The sequence below is a fragment of the Electrona antarctica genome (assembly GCF_951216825.1).
Source record: "Electrona antarctica genome assembly, chromosome: 24".
Classification (NCBI taxonomy): Eukaryota; Metazoa; Chordata; class Actinopteri; order Myctophiformes; family Myctophidae; genus Electrona; species Electrona antarctica.
This window is the reverse complement of record NC_136803.1, coordinates 28,503,566-28,529,606: the sequence shown is the minus strand read 5'-3', so window position 1 is coordinate 28,529,606 and position 26,041 is coordinate 28,503,566. Positions and strand designations below refer to the sequence as shown.

At 45.3% G+C, this 26,041-nt stretch overlaps 2 protein-coding genes across 2 annotated transcripts in view; one reads left to right on the top strand and one right to left on the bottom strand.

The window, feature by feature from the left end:
* The window catches only part of tubgcp3 (tubulin gamma complex component 3), a 46,077-nt gene extending 42,907 nt beyond the window's left edge, over nucleotides 1–3,170 (bottom strand). The window contains exon 1 of the mRNA XM_079495975.1: nucleotides 2,866–3,170. Within this exon, the coding sequence (XP_079352101.1) occupies nucleotides 2,866–2,941 (76 nt within the window). The 5' untranslated portion in view covers nucleotides 2,942–3,170. The remainder of the gene's footprint in view (nucleotides 1–2,865) is intronic.
* A 1,298-nt stretch (nucleotides 3,171–4,468) lies between these two features.
* The window catches only part of LOC306917135 (phospholipid-transporting ATPase IH-like), a gene marked incomplete at its 3' end in the record, with an annotated part of 89,883 nt that continues 68,310 nt past the window's right edge, over nucleotides 4,469–26,041 (top strand). The window contains 1 exon segment of the mRNA XM_079495268.1: nucleotides 4,469–4,622. Coding sequence (XP_079351394.1) covers nucleotides 4,578–4,622 — 45 coding nt within the window. The 5' untranslated portion in view covers nucleotides 4,469–4,577.

Sequence of the window (26,041 nt, the reverse complement as noted above, 5' to 3'; positions counted from 1 at the left end):
CCAGCCGGGCCGGCGCCCATGGGCTGGCATTACATTGTAAGCCTGCAGTAATATTAAAATATTGCAACCAACTCTATGCATAAATGCAGCAGCGGCCTGGCCTGCATTGCATCGAGCAAGTATCATCTGCATTCTGCAAATCTTAATCCATTGAGACCTGGAACGCATCCATGTCACGTTAGCGTTTAACCACATTAACCATTAACCCATTTTGGGGCGGGAACCCCTTTTGGTGTTTTAAACATTGTTATAATTTAGCTATTGAAAAATAGCAGATCTACAAGCTCATAGCGCGCCACCGAGTGGCGCGCTATGAACTTGTAGGTCTGCTATTTTTGAAAAATCGTTAAAATGTGCCTCAAATCTTTCCGAAAAGTGTCATGATTTAGAAAACTTTTTTTTTTTTAATTTCGACGTCAGGCCTGAATGGGTTAAAAGAATAAAATGGAAGCAGTGAGCAAGCAGCTAACCTACCGACAACATTTACAATCTTGTAAATCTAATCTACTGGTCAAGCAGAAGCAGAAATCGCTAAAGCAGCAGAGGTGGGCAACCAATGTATTTTGGTTTTTGACTGTCTAGAGTCAGACAATCAGATAATTTAGGCTATGAGTTGATAAAAGGGGTGTTTTTTGTCACACTGACAAAAACAATCACACTCGGGTGGTTTGTGAAACCCAACGAATCATAGAGGAGTGGTGCAGCACACATTATAACATTTAATCCATTTAATTAAACGTTTAATCCATTCTGGGCGGGAACCCTTTTTGGTGTTTTAAGCATTAGGTTATGCTTTAGCTATTGGAAAATAGCAGATCTACAAGCTCATAGTGCGGCACTCGGTGCCGCGCTATGAGCTTGTAGGTCTGCCATTTTTGAAAAATCGTGAAAATGTGGTGCAAATCTTTGAATATGTATTCTTTCAGAGTGAGCGTTTTTAACTCAAATCTTTGCTTGGGGTTCCTGGAACAACATATTTTTTTAGATGGGGGTCGGTGGGCAATTTCATATATTCTTGGGGGTCCTTGACATGAAAATGTTTGAGAACGGCTGACATAGAAACATAAGGTTTTTCAGAAAACTGTCAGGATTTAGAAGACATTTGTAGAATCGTTCCCAGGTCTAAATGGCTTTTTGCAACCCATTTCCTGGTGAAATTGGAGTTACTAGGGAACCATTTGGTAATCATTTGGTGTCCCACGGTTCGATTCAGATTACTGGGGTCATGATTTGTTTCAAAATCGATACTATTCGAAACGATTCCCACTGGGTGATCACGGTCACGGCAGCCTGGGGAAAAGGAAAAGTGATGAGTAGATGTACCAGGTAGAGACAATTTGTAAATCTATCATAACTAGACTGGAGTGCAGTGGATGTACAACAATGACGCTTGAGCTTCAACTAGAGCCAAGCGCAAGCAGCAAACTACTAACTAGCAGCACCATCATGTGTGGTCAATGTAATGTATGCATAGTGGCCTTGACATTGTAAACTAGTAAATAAAATAAAAAAGCTAGATTAATAGAACCATCAAGGCAACCTTTAAGCAAAGAACGCAACCATCTGCAAAAGCTGAGCATGATCTTCAATCAAGCATAGATAGTTGTCAATCTACTAGAGCCAGAAAGCATGCAACAAAGGCCACGCTGCAAATCTTACTAGAACCAAGCACAGGCATTAATATCTAAATCTACCAGAGCCCGGCACAACTTGGCAACAAGCGTAGTGCAAATCGAATAGACTAATCAGAAAGCAACGCAATGTTCATGTCAAGGACCCCCAAAATGACACTCATTAGCCCGCAGGCCACGATTTGAAAAGATATGCCAGCCAGGGACCCCATAAGAGTTTTATGACTCCGGCAGTGATTCTCAACCATTTATATTTCAAGGACCCCCGGTTTGACATGCATTATTTATTAGGCTACAGTACGGACCCCCATTTAATGGCATTTCTATCTCTGGGAGCCCAATGCATATTGTAAAAATCAATCAATTCATTAATGTAACCGACAGTGTACAAATGGAACCAAATGGAGCCGTTAGGGTCCATTTAGATCCATTTGTACACTCTCTGAGTTACAGACCGATAAAGGGTCCATTTGGATCCAAAGAACTATCATTAAGCTATGGGACCCCCGTGGAAGTCCCTCAAGGTCCCCTGGGATGGGTCCCCGGCCCACACTTTGAGAACCAAATGGTGTAGTCAGTCAGTCAGTCAGAATGAAGACTTTAAAGCTCACTTCAAAGCTAGCGCTGGTTTGATTGATTGATTGATTGATTGAAATATTTAAGCACAAACTCAATACAAAGACTGTTAACTGTGAGTGGACGACCCAATTAAGCATTACACTTGTTTACAAGAGGGTCCACCTTGTTTAATTCATCAAATGGTTTAGCAGAGCTATGAACCAGAGCTAGCAGCAAGCCTAGTAGTAGTACAAATTGAACAACGCCGCTAACGTTAGCAATAAAACGAGTTCACAAAGCATTCACATATAATTTCACAAACAGACACACCGACTGACAGACAGACAGACGGACGGACAGACAGACGGACAAGGAGGAACGAAGGAGCATCATCACGTTAACGTCAACTGTTGATGATCTCCTGGAGTGAGGGGGACCGTTAGCAGCACAGGTTAGCTTAGCTTAGCAGCCCCTTTCGGGGACCCTCGGTTACCTTTTCTGTATTTTGGACGGCGGTACCGCCGTCCGAAATACAGAAAAGGGTAACTGAGGGTCCCCGAAATGGGCTAGTTAGCTTAGCGTGTTGGCCGTTATAGTTAGCAGACGCGTTTATGTCATGCTAACGGACGGTTGTCCCGAGGAAGCGGCTCTGCTCTCTGCTCAGCCCCACGTTTACCTTCGCTTTTCCCGGTGAGTCTGCAGCAGAGGCTCTGCAGCAGCACGTTGGGGGACTTCTGGTCCGGAGCGGCCATGGTGCCTCTGGCACAAAAAAAACAACAACCAAAACACTCGTTTATTTACCACTAATGAACGGAGCCACGGTTAACTATAACTGCGCTCCAACGCCATTTTAACAGTACCCGCCAACAGCAGAACAGCACAGCACAGCAGAGAGGCGTTGCTATATCTATGTTGCTAACACTGAAGAGAGAGGGACAGCGGGAAGTAAACACTCCCCCGTCCCCCGAAACACGTTCTGGGGATGAAAGGTTCCGACCCCAAGTGGGTGAAGAGGAGCTGGTGGGCATTTTTGACAGGCAGTTAGGCAAAATTGAAGAGGCTATTCTCAATTAATTTCTAGTACTTGAGTAAAAGTTAAATATTTGTCTTGGAAATGTAGGCCTCCTTCTTATGAAACTTTGGGACACACGCGCGCGCGCCCGCGGCCCCGCGCATGCACACACAAACAGAATAATTTGGGGGAGCTGTCCAGCACTAAGGTCCAGCACCCCGACTTTTCAGGGGAGCTGTCCTCCACCCACGTGGTGCTGAAATTAAAGGACTATGTTGGGAATGTGCACACAGCAGTAACTGATTCGTATATATAACTTGAGTTAAAAGATAAACACACATAACGCCTATATTTTATCGGTTCTGACAAATGTCAGAATCGATAAAATGAATCTATGGCAGTCTAAATCTAATAGGCTAGGCTACAACATGTCTATGATGATGATGACTTCACTTGATGAGGGATATTGTGACTAATCCCCTCATAAATTATGCAGCTTTTGACTATGCGTTGATCCTTTTATAACACCAGTAAAGCTTGCTTTATTATAGTTTATTTATTCATTGATTAATGTATTTATTTATTTAAAGAGTCTATTTATTCCAACAGCCCGGAGCACATATTATGGGCGTATAGTGCATGCCGGGCTTGTCCAAACACAAGGAATTCTTCGACCTATTGAGTTGCAAGTGAAGGCAGGTACGGAACGTAACACTAGAGAGCGCAGACAGAGCGCTCATCCGCACACACACACACACACACACACACACACACACACACACACCACCAGCAGAGCACACAAACAGCCCGTGACGTAGAGGAGACGGAAGAAAAGCTCCTTTACGCACACACGCACGCACACACACACGCACACACACACACACACACACACAGACAAGAAGATTACAACCGAGAGAGAAAGAGAGAGAGAGAGAGAGGAGGAGGAGGAGGAGTATAGCCCGCGCGCGGCGGAGGAGATCAAGAAAAGCGATAGAAGAGTGGTGGTCGTCAATCTCAGCAGAAGAGGTGGGGCACTTGTGCACGTGAACTCTCCCCAACTCTGACTGAAGAAGAATTAAAGGCAAGCGCATGCCGCGGCCGGGGCACAACAATGGTTACTGGCTCGTTCGCACTGCACCTATAAGGTGATTATTATTTTGTTTTGTTTTGTTTTTTGTTGTCCTGGAAGCAGAAGATAAAGAAGAAGTAGAGGAGGAGGAGGACGAGAGGAGGAGGAGAGACGGGTCGTGAAAGTCATGGAGAAGAACAGGGCAGGGATAATAGAGAGAAGCTAGCGTTTAAAGCGACGGTGAAAATTACAAATAAAAACACCCACAAAGTGTGCGCCGCGGAGAGGAAAGGCGCCGGGGAGCAGGATGGGGGTGGATTTCAGCACCCTCCGGACCCTCATCAGCCGATATGTAAGTTTTACGGAGCGCACTTCGTACACACACACACACACGCACACACACACATTCCTGTTCCTGGACATATAAATACTACATGTTGGGCATTTGGTTTAAGCTCCGTATTACTAGCATCAGTGAGGTTTCAAATTGCGCCAATGAGGCAGACAGTCCTGTGTATACGGCTCGAGTTTCACTTCTTGAGAGAGGAAAACGGGAAGAGAGAAACGAAACGGCTGTTGAGGAGGGGAACACATCGCAGGGGAATGTTATCGGTTACCTGACCCCCAACACACACTGCATGCCTGGCTGCCACAGCCGCCGCCACCACAGTGGAAGTTATGGGGTAGTCTTGAGTCTCTTGACGGTAACAGGTACGGTCGCCCCATGCAATTCCATATCGCCCCAGCTTTTTTCCGCCGACCTCACCTAAAACCTAAGTTTAGGGTTAGGCATAGTTTTACTGGGGTTAAGTTTAGGTATAGGGTTAGGTTTAGGCATATAGTTTTACTGAGGTTAAGGTTAGGAATAAGGTTAGGTTTAACCGTTTAAGCATACTTTACTTAGGTTACGTTAGGAATACCAGGCCGCGCTGTTCCGCCGGCTGTACGCCCGGGGCGAGTTGGTAAAGGGGCGAGTTGTTTTTGTGTCCACGAGGTTAGACTATAGTCAAAGCAGCATTTCTGTGACAGGAGACAGGTTATTTTGAGTGTGTTCAAATAACCTTAACCTACCTATATAAGATGTTAGACTCTCGTAATGTATTTGATCGATTCTGACAAAATTATTCAAATACATCGAGAGTCTAAATCTTAGGCTAACCTAAACCTATATACATTTGATGGCCTATTCCTCATGGGAAAAATACAGTAGCCTATAGGCCTGTACCAGACCTAGGTACTGTGTATAGGCTTTTCACTTTATAGTCTATACTTGCCAGCCCATAGAGCCCCATTGTGAACCCGGACATGTTGAGTATCCCAAGGTTTTATGTTAGAAATGTTGAGTATAGGTCTTTTTTTCCTTGTAGTTGTTAATGGTATGGTCACATATTATGCTAATTATGAAAATTGCTCAACATAATGCAAGTTAGCATCTGACAGTTTCTACATGCTGCAGGGCATCCATACTCAACATTTCTAACATACAACTTTGGTGTACTCAACATGCATGTGGGTTCACATTCTGGCAAGTGGACTATTATTATATAAAAAGGAATAATAAATACATTTTAATTTGCATTCCGACTCCGAGAGAGAGGGCATTTTAAGATTAGCAGTATTAGTCAGCCATGTATAGTGCATAGTCTAAAAGCTTCGCTCGCATTACAGTTTCTCCCAGACCAACTTGAGTGGCCCCCTACTTACTACACGCAGGTCAAGTCGCATGAATTATGTAGGCCTAATAATATAGAGCTGTTTTCTCTCTCAAATCGATTGTAAACATCGTCGTCTTGCAGGGCTTATGATGGCCTATCTGGCTCGCATTAGTCCGCACTCCGCACAGTCAGTCTGGCGCTAATCCAAGCGCTGCTCACATGAGCGTTTCTATCCCGGCTTATGCAGTATCCTAGTAGGCCACGTTCTCCCAACTGTTGTAAATGACTGCTTTAATACAATAGGCCTACAGAATAGAATACACTGTGGGCAGTAGAGCAACACATTATAGGCTATATAGGATTAGATGACACATTGCAGACACGTGCGTCCCCCTTCCTTCCAACACTGTATCGGTACTAAAATATGTTGACGATGTTCATCCATTCAATCAACTAATTTCTTTTTTAATTTTCTATATTTTACAATGGATATAACCTAGCTCTGGTCCATAGCCTTCTACTGCTTCTACGATTCTGCCCTGCAGTAGCCTATAGGGCAGAATCGTAGAAGCAGTAGAAGGCTATATGGACCAGAGCTAGATATAACCTATAGTCCTAGATGCAGACTATTGCTCAGTAAACTATATTTACCCAAGCTCTCGTAGTTTTCCTTGCCTCTAAACAAGAACACAACACTTTTAAGGGGGTAGTTTTCATTTCTGCTATTAAGGCTATAATTTCACACGTCTGATTCCAGAGAGAAGACACACCTGTTTTTTCCCACACTATCGTTTCACACAGTTGATTTATTACTCGCTTGATGTTTAGAGCAAAGCGTCTGTCTGGGCGTGTTTGTATTTGTATCAGCATGCTCTCTCACTAAATACAATGGACGACACAGACTCACTCAGAGTACACACACTGATTCATTTGGCAGACAGCCGAAGTTAGTTCCGAATGAATCACAAAATAAACCACTGACGTAGCTTATTAGGCTATACTTGACCTAATGCTCACCTCTCGGTCTCGGTGGTGATCTCAGTGGCTTTTAAAAGGCATCGTACTATCATGACTGTTCCACACATTGTCAAATCAATGGCGGTCCTTTGAGTTATACTCAGAACAATACAACATTTGTAACCTACACTACAGTATATTAATAGCTGCCCAGGCCTACATGGTCAAGAATGTTATGCTGGTTGTTTTTTTGACCACATATGATTGCTTTGCTGACTTCAGACCTCAGTTACACATGACAGCATTTTTCTTTATTATAAATGGCATTATTAATTAACACTGCTTCTTCACTACTAAACTTTGCTGACAAAACAGTTCTTAGTCAATCAGTCCATATTGCATTACAGACCGCGCGCATTATGCCATGCAGCAATTGTTCCGTGAAGAGTATTGATTTGTCTTTAAAGCTTTTTACATTAGAAAGGCATGCAGTTCAATGGGAGCATGTAATGTTGTCTACAGTGGACCCCAGTCACCCCAGTAACATTATAGAGATACAGTTGGAGCCTCGACTATTAGGGAGAAGTTGAAGAGAAGAGGGACAGGGAAATGGAAAAAGAAGGGTCGTGTGTGTGTGTGTGTGTGTGTGTTAGTCTTTTTTAAAAGATTTGTTTTTGGCTTTTTGTGCCTTTTATTGATAGTTTCAGTGAAGATGGACAAGCAGGAAAGAGGGAGAGAGAGAGAAGGGGAGAGACACGCAGCAAAGGTCGTCATGAACGGGACTCGAACACGCGACACGCTGTCAGGCCAGAGCCTATATATGTGGCATGCGCCTGGACCGCTAGGCCAGCGGGCGCCCTGTGTGTGTTAGTCTTACAATTAGGAAAAGATTCAGGCATGTCACCTTTACAGTTATATGGTTAAAAATGGTATTCATCGGCCTGGGCCGTGGCTCAGCGGTCCAGGCACCTTGGCCGGTATAGTCCGAGTCTGGCAGTGTGCCGCGGGTTCGACTCCCGATCCCGACGGCCTTTACTGCATGTCACTACCCCCATCTCTCTCCCCCATTTCCTGTCAGCCTATACTGTCTGTCTCTCTATAAAAAATATAAAATGAAGGCGAAAGCTGCAAAAACAAATAAAATAAAAATGGTATTTAAAAAAGTATGCAAACATGTGTGCATGCGCTCGTGTGTGTGTGTGTGTGCGCACTTGTGCGCGTGTGTGTGTGTGTGTGTGTGTGTGGAAAGAAGCAGGACAGAGGAGAATAAGCAGGAAATGGATTAGTGTCACACAGGGGTGACACGGTCATGTCATGTGACGTGAAAACAGCCGATTTCTCTAACAGGACGTTGAGCCATATAACATCATATTTCCTGTCAGCCTACTGTCTGTCTCTCTATAAAAAATATAAAATGAAGGCGAAAGCTGCAAAAACAAATAAAATAAAAATGGTATTTAAAAAAGTATGCAAACATGTGTGCATGCGCTCGTGTGTGTGTGTGCACACTTGTGCGCGTGCGTGTGTGTGTGTGTGTGTGTGTGTGTGTGTGGAAAGAAGCAGGACAGAGGAGAATAAGCAGGAAATGGATTAGTGTCACACAGGGGTGACACGGCCATGTCATGTGACGTGAAAACAGCCGATTTCTCCAACAGGACGTTGAGCCGTATAACATCAGTCACCATTTACTCGCACATTAGTCAGGGATGGTTTTCAGTTACGACTCAATATCACATGATCAAAGTGTCAATTATCAATGAATAATTTAGATATTTACACACGCCTATAAGGAAAGTTCACGTGGTTCACTATGCAAGCATGCTGCAACTTGTGCAGAGATATGAACTGCAGTAGTAAATACCTTTACGAATATGTAGGCCGAGGAGAGTTGACACTTGACAGTTCACCATGACTTTGTGTTAAAGTTATAGAAACCATGCAGTAGGTGTAGGTTCTAATAATTCCACAAAGAATTAAGCATCGCCTGCTTAAAGAAATCCTTTATTTCATGAATCTACATGTTCCTCGTTTGGTTCTAATCCAACCCTGCATGCATCCAAATTTTGGGCATGTGTTAACCCATTCTGGGCGGGAACCCCTTTAGCATTATTATTTAGTGTTAGCATTATGTTATGCTTTAGCTATTGAAAAATAGCAGATCTACAAGCTCATAGCGCGCCACCGAGTGGCGCGCTATGAGCTTGTAGATCTGCTATTTTTGAAAAATCGAAGAACGACTTTTTCAGAAAACTGTCAGGATGTAGAAGACATTTTTAGAATCTGATCTCAGGTCAAAATGTGTCCTATGCTTTTGGTTGCGTAGCACATTGCGTAGCACAAACATTGAAGACGAAGGTGAGGACACAAATTCTGATCGGCCGGAATGAGATGACGTATGATATGATGATGTACGATGATGATAAGATCGCCCCTCACTTCAAACGGGTGTGATTCTTTTGACAAAATAATCTACACAGAACGGGGGGAAAGGGCCTTATGTGGTATTACAGACCACTGGGAGACAACTGTCCATATGGTTAACCCATTTTGACCTGAGATCAGATTCTAAAAATGTCTTCTACATCCTGACAGTTTTCTGAAAAAGCTATGTTTCTATGTCAGTCGTTCTTCGATTTTTCAAAAATAGCAGACCTACAAGCTCGTAGCGTGCCACTCGGTGGCGCGCTATGAGCTTGTAGATCTGCTATTTTTCAATAGCTAAAGCATAACATAATGGTTCGCGCCCAGAATGGGTTAAAGTTATAAGGGTTTTTTATAGAACCATTATTATATATCTGAAAGGTTCTTTCAGGAACAAAGACGGATTATTCTATGGCATCACTCTGAAGAAGAACCAGTTTTGGTTCCAGTTCAGTCGGCGCTTTTATTTCTCTGTGTGTAGACGAGATGAGAGAGAACAGGAGAGGGGGAGAGAGAGAGAGAGAGAGAGAGAGAACAGGAGAGGGGAAGAGAGAGAGAGAGAGGGAGAGAGAGAGAGAGAGAGAACAGGAGAGAGGAAGAGAGAGAGAGAGAGAGAGATATTTGGTCATAGACCTGCCAGCAGTGCCAGCATAGCAGACATCTGATTCCACCCATGGGCTTTGACCACACGGTGCTTTTGTGCTACTTTGTGGCGTGTTAAAACTGGGACTCAGACACATTGTGGAGTACCAGCGATAATGCCCTCATTGTCAGGGGGTTGCTGGTCTTGGATATTCGCAGATTTGTATTGCTGCTATAGTGTCGCTGCAGCGACGGTATGTACGTACGCACGCCTAAGACGGTGTTACGTAAGACAATGTCTATCTATCGAGTCAAACATCTACCCATGCAGAGTTTAAATCTTCATACTAGCTATCATCTCTGTTCAGTCCAAATGAAAAGGAGATGTAATCGCACTGACAAGTAATTGCACTGAGGCCTGGTGCACTTTCATGCACTGTACTCCTATATCTCTGTCTCTCTTCTCTTCTCTTCTCTTCTCTTCTCTTCTCTTCTCTTCTCTTCTCTTCTCTTCTCTTCTCTTCTCTTCTCTTCTCTTCTCTTCTCTTCTCTTCTCTTCTCTTCTCTTCTCTCCTCTCCTCTCCGTAAAGAACTCAAGGCCTGCTGGGTTTGCATTGATTGAACACAGCCTGCAAACATATTATACAGTAGCTGCTGACTAATCTGGACCTTTGGACAAATCACAGGAAGTGCCCCACCTGATTTACTAACGACCAGTGTGATGATCAAAGGAGCTGTTGCTACTATTGAGATAACTGTCAAGATAAAGGGCACCGCCTTTACAATCAGATCAGGGTGTTTTCATTTTAATTACACCGCTCTATAAACAAAATAAGTTATACCCAATGCCAGGGTATTACTGGCTCTCGATGGTGACGTAATAATAGGTAGGTTTCAGATTACATACATGTATACATAGAGGCATTACCTTTAATCCACCCGACACCCGAAAGTGTGGCAGCGGTGGCCGAACGGTCTTGATACCGGAAGGTCGCCAGTTCGTATCCCCGGACCGGCACGTTAAAATTACCACCGCTGAAGTGCCCTTGAGCAAGGCATTGAACCACTACCATGAAATGTTCTATGAGCAGGGCCTGGCTGGAAACAAGTATCTGATGCTTAGTCCAGTTACCCTGGGTAAATATAGTAACTTTGCTTTGCTTTGCACTGAAATATATCTTTATTACGTCACCATCGAAAGCCAGTTATACCCTGGCATTGGTACATATCTTCATTACGTTCTCCATTGCTCTGTAACGCAAATCATGCAGCCACGGCGTACGCATCGGAGCACCGGACAAACAACTTTACTCGCGCGCTCTACTTGTGCAAGTAAATAATGGGCCTTGATGTGAAAAGGGTTGAAAAAACCACTAGGTTTCAGTGTTGTTTTTGGCAGCAAATTTTGATTTTAGTTTTAGTCAGTCTCTTGAATAGTTTTCATTTAGTTTTAGTCACATTTTAGTCACCTGGAATGTCTTAGTGTTAGTCTAGTTTTAGTCGACTAAATGTCATAAGATTTTAGTTGACTAAATCTACAGTTGATTTAGTCGACTAAAATGTATTTTGGTGGGCCTTGATGCCGTCGTAATGACTGATTTTACACTTGCTGAAAATAGCAGATCTACAAGCTCACAACGCGTCGCGCTGCGACGCGTTGTGAGCTTGTAGATCGGCTATTTTCAGCATGCAACCAAGTGTAAAATGACTCATACTGGATCTCTTGCCCACTAGTCCCTTCCTAACATTTTTGTCTAGTTTTTAGCTGTTGACGAAATTGTCAATACATTAGTCGACGAACATTTTTCATCTTAGTTTTAGTCGACGAAAACAACACTGCTAGGTTTAAACTTCAAACCAAAGGCGGTTAAAATAAGTTGGCGAGTGGATCGTTCTCTTTTTTTGTGTATTATCGTGAGCTCATCATCATCACCTGATGAGCTGCATGCTTGGGAGAGAGGGAATACTCTAGCTGGGTGGTGATGCAGAGGCCGACCTATCACATGTTCCCCTTGGCTCCGTCTGACTGTCAATAATTCATAAGCAAGGCAGCGTGACACCACCGTGCTCCGGCATTCATACCATGGAAGCTAAGTGTCTGCAGAGCATTTTATATATACGTAATAATAATGATAATTGCTATTTACTATCCATCTGTTCTCCAGGCATACTTTGACCATATGATCCCTATAGCGTCCCTACTTGGGGGGGGGGGGGGGGGATATAAGAGATCTACAAGCTCGCGACGACGCAGTTGCGAGTTTGTATAGTCGATAATTCTGCCAATATTGAGAGGCGATGAGTAATGAGGAGTCTGTTGTTTACAATAGACTGAACAGACCCAGTTTCCAGAAAAACAACTCTAACACCCATGGGATTGTGTCCGTGTGATATATAAATATCCCTGGAGACAATTAACTGAACTGGAAGATTTGTTTTCACACAAATACATCAATGTATAAGCCTGTATTTGGAAAATACAAAAAAATCACACTCGTATGAAGTGAGGGGCGCTCTCATCATCATACATCAAATAATTTCCGTGGTACAAACACACAGACACACAAAGCCTCAAAAAAAGGCATATCATATAATACGTTTCACGCCTACACATGTCTCATGTTGCCCAAATAATCTTTTGGGCGGGAACCCATTTTGGTGTTTTAAGCATTATGTTATGCTTTAGCTATTGAAAAATAGCAGATCTACAAGCTCGTAGCGCGGCACTCGGTGCCGCGCTATGAGCTTGTAGATCTGCTATTTTTGAAAAATCGTGAAAATGTGGCGCAAATTTGGAATATATATTCTTTCAGAACGAACATTTTTCACTCAAATCTTTGCTTCTGGGGGGTCCCTGGAACAACATATTTTCAGATGGGGGTCGGAGGCCTATTACATATAATTTTGGGGGTCCTTGACATGAAATAGTTTGAGAACGACTGACATAGAAACATGGGATTTTCTGACAACTGTCACGAGTTAGAAGACATTTGTAGAATCGAACTTAGGTCTAAGTGGGTTAAACCCTTTATTCTCTATATTCCAGAGCCTGTCCTGTTTTTGAGGGGCGCCACTGCGCCAGCCCCTCTTATGCCCAGCTTTGTGTGCACCACGGCACGGACTGTGATGATTTGATTGGGCCGAGCACAGAGTGTGATGATGTATGATGATGTGTACGATGATAAGAGTGTGATCTTTGTTTCTACACAAAAATATACGATATATATGAGCTCAACAACCAGTCACAACGTCGCAATGCGCTGTTTGCCCGTTTTGGCGTTCTAACTAAGTATTATGTTATACTTTAGCTATTGAAAAATAGCAGACCTACAAGCTCATAGCGCGCCACCGGCGCGCTACGAGCTTGTAGGTCTGCTATTTTTGAAAAATCGTGAAAATGTGGCACAAATCTCTGAATATATACTCTTTCAGAAGACTTTTTTTTTTATTTCGACGTCAGGCCTAGTAGATGTGCTATTTGGGGCCGAACGTTTGCCCACCAGAACAGGGAAGCTGCATGCAGGGTTCATGTGGTTATGTGGTTACAATATACAGTATGTTGTTTTTAAAGCGTATAGTTCACAAAACAATTTGACAAAGACGTGAAATCATATAAGAAAAATACATCAGTTTTTTTTTTTTTTTTTACTTTTATTTCAGTTTGGGCAACTTAATTATAACATTATAACATTTTTTTTTTTAAGACATCAGGTTTGAAAGAGAGTTCGTGTGCTGATCATCATGGCACTACAGTGTTCCTTCCATGCTCAGCAGCCTAGCAACCTATTATATGCACGGCAGCCTATAGTGTTTATGAGTTAACACTGTCCTGCCTACACTCTGCTGGCTGTAAAGACCAGGGTTAATGTCATTATCGGAAAGGATTTAGAGGTACTGCCTAATCCAGTTGCTCTTCCTTCAGGCATGGCTGCTGCCTGGCTTTATAAACAGGGATTTAATGGTCATTGTCGGTTGCCACATTCTGTTAACACGGAGAGATATATGTCTCAGAAACGTATCAAAGCATTGGGGATTTTCTGGATGTTCTTCACTATGACGATGTATTGCAGAATAAATGTCCCCTGAGGTAGTCGTTGTGAATGAGAAAGGGCTCTCTGTCGACTTGCCTGGGTTACGGGGGCTTAGGGGCAACTTTGCCCGTTTGTATTTTTAAGTAAGCATAAAAGGTTGACGGCATTTCCCAATGCATTCCGTGTCTCTGAGAGCCTGCATGCTCCCTCGGAGCTGAAAAGTCTCTATAGCCTACGTAAAACGTTGCGTTTTTGAGTGGTGTAAACCACTCCTACAACTGGCTTTGTTAGTCTGCGCGCAAAAAAATTGCATGGTTGCTACGGTCACCCAGTTCACCCGGGTGTGATTTCATTACGTCAGAGCTGATTTCATTACGTCAGAGCTGATCAGGCTATATAATACCTTACACCACTCAGTTCACACGGGTGTGATTTTTACTTTATTACTTTTATATAGTGTTTTCTGCAGAGTGTCCCTGAGGACACAGCTTTCTCTCTGTTGTTACTAAAGTGATAAGCGGAATTTTACCAAGGTCTGTTTCTCGACTGCATGGGCGGGTCGCGAAGAATTCTCTCGCAGGGTCTTTGACCAATAGAACAGCCAATAAGACAGGGAGAGTAGACTAGTCTCTCATGACATCACCGGGGTTTCTGGCCCTGAGTGAAACCTGTTGGGGGAGGGGGGGGGGGGGGGGGGGTAAACACAGCACAAGCATTGAAGCATGGCGAACCACCCGAGGATGCAACAGTAATTTAGTAACTTAGTTAAACCACTGAGATACTCAGTGTTATTTCCCTTTTTCTGGCTCTGGACTCCAGCCCTGAGGATTAAGGAATGTTCATTCATTCATTCGAACAAACCTTTATTTATTCTCGAAAGACATTGAGGTCACACTCATTTGCAGTGTCGTCGAGATACAACATCATACACCATTTCAAAACAAAAACAGAACAGAACAGCAGCATTTCCTTATGGCGTGGCGATAGCACGCATGTTTAAAAACAGCTGCAGACACTTGGGGGTAAAAGTCTGCAATCAGAGATTTAAATTGACCGTTATGTTACGGGAGAACAGATCTTTAATTTAAGCTGTAGGTCATTCCACGAGGTTGGGGCACTAAAACAAAAGGCTGTTTTCCCCAACTCTCTGTTTACATGTGGACATGAATGTCCACTATAAGGTCATGAATCATGACTGTTCCAGGATTAAAGGCGAGGGTGTTAGGGGAGGGGGGGGGAGAGGGGGGGCAGAGCCACCGCCATCGTCTCGTCTGCATTCTGACCCAGGTGGCGGGGCCTGACGATGTTTACAGGAGGATTGTATGTGTGAATTTCCAATAGGTATCGGGGGCCGTGTAGCAATCATGAGCTGGGCTGATGACAGCCTGCGAGCAAGAAAGGGAAAACGAGAACGAACGACCAATGCAATCTCTAGCCAAATATGCCTGCTGGTTATGATGTCGGAATAGACCCGGGACGAGAGAGGAGGGAGGGGGGGGGGGGGGATTTGCAGCCGCGTGTACCTGCTGCAAATCAGTTGTTTTCAACGTGCGGGCCGGGGGCCACGCCGGGGGGGCCCGTGAGGGTGTCACAGGTGCGGGCTGCCAAATGATCGGCGAAACACTAAAGATTTGAATGATAATATAACATGAACCCATGAAGAGATGAGTTGGATTTCTTTCAGAAATGTTCACGAATAGCAGACGCTCCTTGTCAGTCATGTTAATATTAGTCCCTGAGGTCCCCAAAGCATACATTTCTAAAACACAGTTCTAAACCAACTATGAGTGTGTGTGTGTGTGTGTGTGTGTGTGTGTGTGTGTGTGTGTGTGTGTGTGTGTGTGTGTGTGTGTGTGTGTGTAAAAGCACTGAAAAGGCGAGTTTTACCTAATTTGCGGCCTCTGTGTGGTCCAGCCGACTGAACTAGATGACACATGATGGATTGTCCAGGGTTAATGCTGTATAGCCCCTATCAAGGGAAAGCGTGCGAGAAAGAGACATTGAAAGACAGAGAGACCGAGTGAGAGAGAGAGAGAGAGAGAGAGAGAGAGAATGTGAAATACTCATACAAAAAAACCCATAGGCCTATAGAAGGTAAATTGAGAGGGAAGAGAAACTTAGAAAGAGAGAGTGCCTCATATGACAGAGAGAGACAGAGACACACACACACGCACACACACACACACACACACACACACACACACACACACACACACACACACACAGTACACACACGCGCGCGTGCGAGCGCACGGAACTAGACGAGAGAGGGTTGGAGGGAGAGAGAGAGGAGAGATAAAGATGCATTGTTTGTAGTGGGGTCATGCGGGGCAATTTTGCGTGAGTGTCCAAAGTGCTGCGGAGGGCAGGAAACATAGTGATGTTCTCCCGTGTCCGACTGAGAGAAATGATAACACAAACACACACCTACTTAATACTGGAAACTATCTGTCCCACATGGACTATACGGCTGTATAGGTCAGATACAGAGGAGAGGAGAGAGGAGGAGGAGAGGGGAAACAGACAGAGGAGAGAAGAGAGGAGGAGGAGAGGGAAACAGACAGAGGAGAGAAGAGAGGAGGAGGAGAGGGGAAACAGACAGAAGAGAGGAGGAGGAGAGGGAAACAGACAGAAGACAGACAAGAGATACCGTCTGTGCATTATGGACACTCTCTGTCTCTCCTTCCTTTTTGTTTTATCGTTCTACCTTCTCTCCATGTGTTGCTGCACGGTGTCGGTGCCCAACAACAACAGCCATTAGTTCGTTATCGACTATCTGTATTGCTACGAGCACTTTCATCCAATGTTGACTCGACTCAGCAGGGCCGGATTAACACCTCTGAGGGCCCCTGGGCACTGAAGCTCGACATTTTTGCTGTTTTGAAGCCGTTTTGGGGCAGTTTTATGCCGTTATATTGGTCTATTTCTGGTCGACTACCCCCCCCCCCAGAGTGACAGCCAATCTAGCGCATTGTTGCTGCTTTACACACAATTGCACTTTTCAGCTGCCCTTCTCACCAACAATAAAACACTAATCTTTTTAGACACCATTTATTTCATTCGGATTAGCAGGGACATTTTCTGTTAATGTTAGTGGATTTTCTTTTTTTTGAGGGCACGTGCCCAAAGTGCCCATATGGTAGATCCGGCCCTGCGACTCAGGTTAGCGGCGGTGTGCTGCCTTCGACCTGCGGTCTTATGGTAAATGCTGAACTTGTTCAAGTTGTATTGGAGTTTAGCAATCTATCTGATGTTACGTGAGTTTGATGCGTGAGTTTGAACGACAAGTTTAGTGTGTTCAGAGATCACATATATTAGTGGACTCGGGTCCATAGAGATTCAATAAAATACAAGACATGGGATAATTAACCCATTTTGGGCGGGAACTCTTTTTGGAGTTTTAAGCATTATGTTATGATTTAGCTATTGAAAAATAGCTCTGCTATTTTTGAAAAAACATGAAAATGCGGCACAAATCTTTGAATATATTCTTCATGTTTTTAACTTAAATCTTTGCTTCTGAGGGGTCTTTGGAACTACATATTTTCAGATGGGGGTCGGCGGCCTATTACATTATTTTATATACATAATCTTTGGGGGTCCTTGACATGAAATATTGAGCACCACTCATAGGTATTTCAGAAAACTACGTCAGGCCTAAATGGGTTAAATCATAATACGTGAATGTATAGACGGACATTTTCCGTCGTAGTGTGTCTACACGACATCAACACGGCTTCCATCCATGCTCCGTTGTTTGAGGACGATGCTGCTGCTGACATTTGGATGTACTTTATTTGTGCCCAGAAATGGCCCACTGATTACATACTGTATTACTTAACAGGCACTACCTCGATCTTCACCGTGACCACTCCCCCCCGCGCCACCTGCCCAAGAGACGATGATAAAAGCTTTAAAAAGCGATATCCGACGGGAGCCCTTCCAAAACCCACTCCGCTCTGTCGTATAGATACAAATGATTAAACATTCACGCACCACTTCCTGGAGGTGCATTTGTTGCTAAGTGACGGCAGGCCTAAAACAATATTTATTGGCCGGGACTGTATATGATGCAAGGTGGGGTTTACGACAAATGATTATTTGGTTTTACAACCAGGGCTGGTGGTGATGTCATCACAGTGGTGTTTGTGATGTCAAGCAAGGTCCCTTAAAGGTATATTCAGTGATTTCACTTAATTCAAATCACTTATTTTTTTGTTTTGTTGTGATAATCCTCCCAACTATAAAGTGTGCTGACCATATAAGGAGTTCCTCCCTGTCCCGAGTGAGCCCCTGGGGTCAAAAAACCTTAGGTTTCGTTTTTGGCTAGGTGGCCAAATCTTCATCCAATCAGGATGAGAGGGGCCTTCCGCCAATCATGATCGAGCAGAGGCGGGCCTTGGTGTGCGTGCTGTTGGCCTGTTGTGTGTGTCCCCACTGTAGAGCGCGTGCATGTGCACATCTTGCTACCGTGGCGGACCGGGGGGTTTTCCAAATCACCCAAATCACTGAATTCTCCTTTAACCCGTTTAACCCTTTTGGTGTTTTTAAGCATTGTGTTATACTTTAGCTATTGAGAAACAGCAGATCTACAAGCTCGTAGCGCGGCACTCACTCACACACGAGCTTGTAGATCTGTTATTTCTTAAAAAACGTGAAAATGTGGCACAAATCTTTTTGACATGGGTCCTTGGCATGAACAGGGTTGAGCACCACTGACATATAGAAACACGGGATATTTTCAGAAAACGTTTAGGATTTAAGTCCTAATGGGGTTAAGACCCGGGGCCCATTCTTGCCTTTTAAATCAAACCGTATTAACATGTATTTGACATGCGGACCCATCGCCCCACTCTGTAAATGTTTTGTGCCAGAGTGAGATCCCCCAGAAGAGAAGATTTGTGTTAAGAAATTTCAACGTCTGGATTTTCCAAAAGACGTTAAAAAAAATGTCCAGAGCACAGCAGCGTAACAATGGACACGCACGCACGCACGCACGCACGCACGCACGCACGCACGCACCCATCACTGCGTAGGAAGACACGAACTGAAGGACATGAAGAACCGACATGCCAACTAATCGCACGAGGGCCAAAGTCGACCGCTTACCGCTGCCGCGCGAGAGACAGGCATTGTCTGTGCGCGTGTGACGTTTTAAAACGGACCATCAGAGCTGTGAAATTATTCAGTAAGATCTATTCATTATTTAATTGCCCCGGAATTCCAGTTGGTGAAATGTGAGGATTGGACTGAATGGTCGAGTGACTGCGGAGAGAGAAGCGGCGCTAATCCATTTAATCCATTGAGACCTGGAACGCATCCATGTCACGTTAGCGTTTAACCACATTAACCATTAACCCATTTTGGGCCGGGAACCCGTTTTGGTGTTTTAAACATTGTTATAATTTAGCTATTGAAAAATAGCAGATCTACAAGCTCATAGCGCGCCACCGAGTGGCGCGCTATGAACTTGTAGGTCTGCTATTTTTGAAAAATCGTTAAAATGTGCCTCAAATCTTTCCGAAAATTGTCATGATTTAGAAAACTTTTTTTTTTTAAATTTCGACGTCAGGCCTGAATGGGTTAATCTGATCCATTACGCTTCGGTCAGAGGGCAGGTCCTGTGAGGGTCACATGTCCGCCCTGTGACCCTGCGGAAGATGTCTTCACGCCTCCGCGTGCATGGAGACATCATTCTCTATATGCCTGAGGAGGCTCTAGTCTCTATTCAAACATTTACTACTTACACTTATAAAGGTTGCGGTTCCATTTGAACACTCTCAGAGTTATAGTTAACCCGTTTAGACCTGGGAAAAGATTCTATACATGCCTTCTAAATCCTGACGGTTTTCTGAAAAACCTCTGTCGTTCTCAAACATTTTCATGTCAAGGACTCCCAAAAATATCTGTATTTGGCCTCCAACCCCCCATCTGAAAATATGTTGTTCCAGACCCCCCCCCCAGAAGCAAAGATTTGAGTTAAAAACGTAAAGAACATTATATTCAAAGATTTGCGCCACATTTTCACGATTTTTCAAAAGTAGCAGATCTACAAGCTCGTCGTAGCATAGCTTGTAGATCTGCTATCTTTTCAATAGCTAAAGTGTAACATAATGCTTAAAACACCAACAGGGGTTCCCGCCCAGTTTTAAGGGGGTCTTGGCAAATGAAACATTTGAGAACCACTAGTACTATAGTTGGACTCCTATAATGTTCCATAGTGTCATAATAAATAATTGCCATACTTGAAGAAAATCTGGAGACTTGACATTCAGTAAGTAGGTGTTATGATCAAAATAAGAACATTATGATGGTGTGTAAAACAGAACATCCAGAATTTGCCACACGGACAAAACCAAGTCTTTGCCTGCACGGACACATTTGTCCGTGTACAGCAGGGGTTCTCAACGTTTTTGGCCGGGTACCCCCGGAAATGCTTTGGCAATGTCTCGGGACCCCCGCCCCGCCCCCTCCCGACCCCCAATATAAATTGACTGCTACAATAACCTTAAACCATTTTGGGCGGGAACCCCTTTTGGTGTTTTAAGCATTGTTATAATTTAGCTATTGAAAAATAGCAGATCTACAAGCTCATAGCGCGCCACCGAGTGGCGCGCTACGAGCTTGTAGATCTGCTATTTTTGAAAAACCTTGAAAATAAAATTTTAAAAACCCCCCTTTTTTTTTTCTTTTTTTTAAATAATTTGGGGACCCCCTAAAATAATTTGGCGACCCCCCGAGGGGTCGCGACCCACGGGTTGAGAACCCCTGGTGTACAGTACGTACATGTTGGTGAACCATGCGCTCTCATGATCCATGGCCATGTGTTGGCTCCCCATAGCACAAGTTTTGCTGTCTGGGTAGTTCCCCGTGTCATTCTGCATAGGCTGCTTTCTTCTCACTCACTCCCTTTTAGTGTACTAGAGCAGGGGTTCTCAACCCGTGGGCCGCGACCCCTCGGGGGGTCGCCAAATTATTTTAGGGGGTCCCCAAATTATTTTCAAAAAAAATAAATAAAAAAATATATTTTCACGATTAAAAAAAAATAGCAGACCTACAAGCTCGTAGCGCGCCACTCGGTGGCGCGCTATGAGCTTGTAGATCTGCTATTTTTAAATAGCTAAATTATAACAATGCTTAAAACACCAAAAGGGGTTCCCGCCCAAAATGGTTTAAGGTTATTGTAGCAGTCAATTTATATTGGGGGTCGGGAGGGGGGCGGGGCGGGGGTCCCGAGACATTGCCAAAGCATTTCCGGGGGTCCCCGGCCAAAAACGTTGAGAACCCCTGTACTAGAGCGGTGCCCGTGGGGCCTCTACAGCGGTGCCCGTTGGGCCAACTGGCCTACTTGGAACGTTATGCAAGTTGGAAATGCATGCCCCACCCAGATATTATGTCTGTGTCCCTTTTGTGCCCATATATGGAGTTCTTTGTTTGGGCATGCCTGGTCATGCCAGGGTCCATATATGCCCAGGGTACCCTGGGGCGACTGTGGCTCAAGAGGTAGAGCAGGTCGTCCAATGATCCATGGGTCGGCGGTTCGAATCCCGGCTCCTCCTGTCTACATGTCGAAGTGTCCTTGGGCAAGACACTGAACCCCAAATTGCTCCCGATGTGCTGGTTGGTACCTTGCATGGCTTCCGCCGCAATCGGTGTATGAATGTGTGTGTGAATGGGTGAATGTATTGCACAATCTATGTAAAGCGCCTTGGATAAAGGCGCTATATAAATGCACCATTTACCATTTACCATTTTTTTTTACCCTGGGCAGGGGCCCTCATGTCTAGAGGCGGGGCATAGGCCTTTTCGGGGCGGTTCTGGACAACTGTGGGTCCGACCGACTCCCCCTGCAGTGGTGTGGCACGCGTGTGTCGAATTTGAAGTCGGTGGGGGCGAATGGTTCTCGAGTTACGTGGACTACACACAGAGACAGACAGAGACATGGTGCATTTATAGATAGATTTCAATAATCTTAACTCGCGTCGTCGTTGAATAGCAGTCTGCCTTTTCAGACCACGAGGTCAGCCGGGGGAGGCCTCAGAGGGATCTGGCCCATGGTGAACCGCTCGGCCTCGAACTGACTCAGTTCCTCTCGAGTCAGGTCGCCCCGCGGGGTGAAGGGGCCGTTTGATGATGGCCCCGCCGCGGAGGCACCACCTGCCGTCCTTGCGCTTGACCCCAACCCTCCGCTCGTCTGTCCAAAGGCACTCGCGCCGCCTCCTCCCATTTGCGCCGCCGCCGCCGCCCCGAAGCCGCCGCTCCCGAATCCTCCTCCGCCCGACGGGGTGTTGTTGGCGGTCGAGAGGCCGACGAACCCGGAAGCGGAGGAGGAGCCAAATGCCACCGAAGTGGCCGGTGCTTTGTCCAGGGACGACGGCGGCAGAGTGGCGGGGACGCCGGAACCAGAGGGAAAGGAGGAGGCCTGCGGGAATAAACCAAACGCAGAGGGAGGCTGCAGCGCGGGCGTCGCTACGGCACTACCAAATGCCGGGGCGGTGCCAAAGCCAAAACCGGGGGCAGCTGCGGTGCCAAAGCCAAAACCGGGGGCGGCTGTTGTGCCAATCCCAAAACCGGGCGCGGCTGTGGTGCCAAAGCCAATACTGCTGGCCTGGGTACAAGCTGGCGAACCAAAGCCTCCGGACCCAAAGCTGGATGTAGAGGGTCCGAATCCACTCCCAAAACCTCCTCCGCCTCCTCCTCCTCCTCCTCCTCGACCCCAGTCACCACCACCACCACCACCACCACCCTGAGGCGAGAAGTGCGACGGCTGTATGTAATTCCCTCCGGATCGTTGAGGAGGAGCGTTGTTCGCCCAAACTCGCTTGTTGTCACCATGTCCACCGCCTCCACCTCCTCCTCTGGGCTGTTGCTGACATGCACGCGTGTTGTTACTGTATCCACCACCTCCACCCGCTCCTCCTCCTCCTCTTCCTCCTCCTCCTCCTCCTCCTCCTCCTCTCCTTTCTGTGGGATGCTCATTCCAACATTTGTCGCCGTACCTGCAACGGCCTTGGAGAAAGAAGGCACACACTGGCATGGCGTGGTGTGTTTTCGAACTTTCACACCACCTCATTTGCGTGCCTTTTTATTCTAGTGACGTGGGGCAGTGTCCTCTGTCACCTATGATATCTCCATGACGTATTATATGAGCCCATGTTTGGGCAAAGTGTGAAGGAAAAAAAAAATCACCCCCGTAGTGAAGTGAGGGGGTCCGCAGCCAAGTACAGATAATCATGGGGGTCCTTGAAACATATAGGTTTTTCAGAAAACTGAAGAGATTTTGTAGATGTAGAATATAGTGTCAGGTCTAAATGGGAAAAATCTAAAATTCCATAAATTACAAAACAAACGTTTAACACTAGCATGACTGAGAGGTCATTTTGACCGTTTAATTTTTTTTTTTGCTAGTGTTAACCCATTTTGGGTGGGAACCCCTTTTGGTGTTAGCATTATGTTATGCTTTAGCTATTGAAAAATAGCAGATCTACAAGCTCATAACGCGCCATAACGAGCTTGTAGGTCTGCTATTTTTGAAAAATCGAAGAACGACTGACATAGAAACAGTGCTTTTTCAGAAAACTGTCAGGATGTAGAAGACATTTTTAGAATCTGATCTCAGGTCAGAATGGGTTAAAGCAGGAGAAGATAGATAGATGGATAGATAAACTGATGATAGCATATCCCCCCCCCCCCCATATATTCACCCTAACTGGCCCACAGTTCTGTCTGTCTTTCCTTCAGCGTAACGGAGCATGAACTCCTCCACCTTCTCTCCCCGTCTCCCTCATCCAGTGTGACAAGAGTTATAAAAACGCACACACCACACACACACACTTACAAAGCCAGTGTGTAAGAGAAGAGATGCCAAAACGACACCAGCAATGCAAGCATGGAGACGGAAAAGAATGGTATAGTGCGAAAGAACGAGAGCGCACGCGGGCGGGTGCAGGCCGAGGCAGAGATGCAGGGAGAAAGTCAGAGGGACAGACATTTATTGAGGGACAAGTGGATAATCTCACGGCTGTCGAGGGGATAATGAAGCACAAACTGACTGTGTATATAGCCCATAATCTGTGTGCGTGCGTGCGTGCGTGCGTGCGTGCGTGCGTGCGTGCGTGCGTGCGTGCGTGCGTGCGTACGTGCGTGCGTGCGTGCAGTGACCACAGCGTGCTCCGCGCTGTCTCCCTGGGTGACATGGAAGGACACTGGGATTCATGGAGGACGAGTAGTGGCAGCTATAGTGTAACACTGTGGAACAGCACATCAAAGCACACTGGGATGGAAGACTATATAGTATACTATAGACCCTGTGGTTAACCGCTGCTATAGAAAAGGGATTAGCATAACGGCGAAATAAAATGGTGGACAACGTTACGTTACTGTACATAAGTATAAGTAAGTAAGCCTTGCCGAGCCATGAGGCCCATAGGAGCAGGAGCCTATATCTCCTGTTTCTGTATAGCGTGAGGCAGCTCGATGTACAAGTACACCCCCTGGACATGACGCTAGTACAGGGGTTCTCAACGTTTTTGGCCGGGGACCCCCGGAAATGCTTTGGCAACGTCTCGGGACCCCCGCCCCGCCCCCTCCCGACCCCCAATATAAATTGACTGCTACAATAACCTTAAACCATTTTGGGCGGGAACCCCTTTTGGTGTTTTAAGCATTGTTATAATTTAGCTATTTAAAAATAGCAGATCTACAAGCTCATAGCGCGCCACCGAGTGGCGCGCTACGAGCTTGTAGGTCTGCTATTTTTGAAAAATCGTGATTAAATTTTTTTTTTTTTTTTGAAAATAATTTGGGGACCCCCTAAAATAATTTGGCGACCCCCCGAGGGGTCGCGACCCACGGGTTGAGAACCCCTGCGCTAGTACATGACGCTAGTACAGTACAGTCGCAGGGACGCGTGATTCTGAATCCCACCGCAGTTCTGGGAAAGCCCCGCTGTGATTGGCCAGTAGTCGCTGTGATTGACAGTTCTCGCTTTTGCAACTATGCCTAAACCTAACCCTATAACCTCAGTATAAAACTATGCCTGCCCGGGAGCCAATCAGACACATGGTAAGGCCGGTCTATCCCAGAACGTCGGTGGGATTCATAATCACGCCGCAGGCACTTAACACCCCCATCGCCCTGGGACGAAGTTCTTTGTATTAGTAACGCCCGACGCCCAAGACGAAGTTGTATCCAAAAGACAACGTTTATTGATATGAAAACGGATCGCATCGCTCCACAGCCTATAGGAGCGCCTGTTGCGCAATCCTCGATGTTGCGCAACAGTGAGACGTCATCGAAAATGCCCCCCCCCCCCCCTGTTTAGCCGCCGCCGACAACGAAAATCTTAAAACGTTAATAACTCGCGATCTGAATCATCCCGTCTAATTATTAAAAAAAAGATCCTGTGTTAGACGGCCCTCCGCTGTCCAGTCGCTAGTCGCGATAGATTTATTCTTACCTCCCGTTGTTGTCGATCGCATCGAGAGTGGTTTGGCTACATCTAGCTGCTATACAGCCACATCCGGAACAACATCCAGTCCGTCGGTAAAAGTGCTCCGTTGCTATAAATCGACTGAGCGCTATAATTTAATGGATTAAATAACCCCGGGCAATTAAGGTGTTAACCACAATCCAACCCTTGATGCTGAGTGCCATGCGGGGAGGCACTGCATCCCATTTTCTTTGGTATGACACTGAAATTACGATTATTATTATTATAATGATTTTGAATAATAATGATATTTTATTTGTATTGCACTTTTCATTCACAAGGAATCCCAGAGTGCTACATGGTTAAAAACATATAATCAATCATATCAAGGTTAAAAACAGTGTTATAAAAAAAACAGTGCAAAGCGACAACAGTTCAACACGAAAAAGCCTTCCGAAACAGGAAGGTTTTCAGGCCTGTTTTAAAAGATTCCACAGTCTGCGGCACTCTCAAGTCCATGGGGAGGCTGTTCCATAGGCGTGGTGCTGCCGAGCAAAAGGCCCGGTCCCCCATGGTGCGCAGATTGGTGTCAGGAACCTGGAGCAGGAATTTGTTTGCAGATCTGAGGGTGTTATGACACTATTACTCCTACAGCTTTTGTCCAAACATCACGTATACATCTATAGTCATGTGA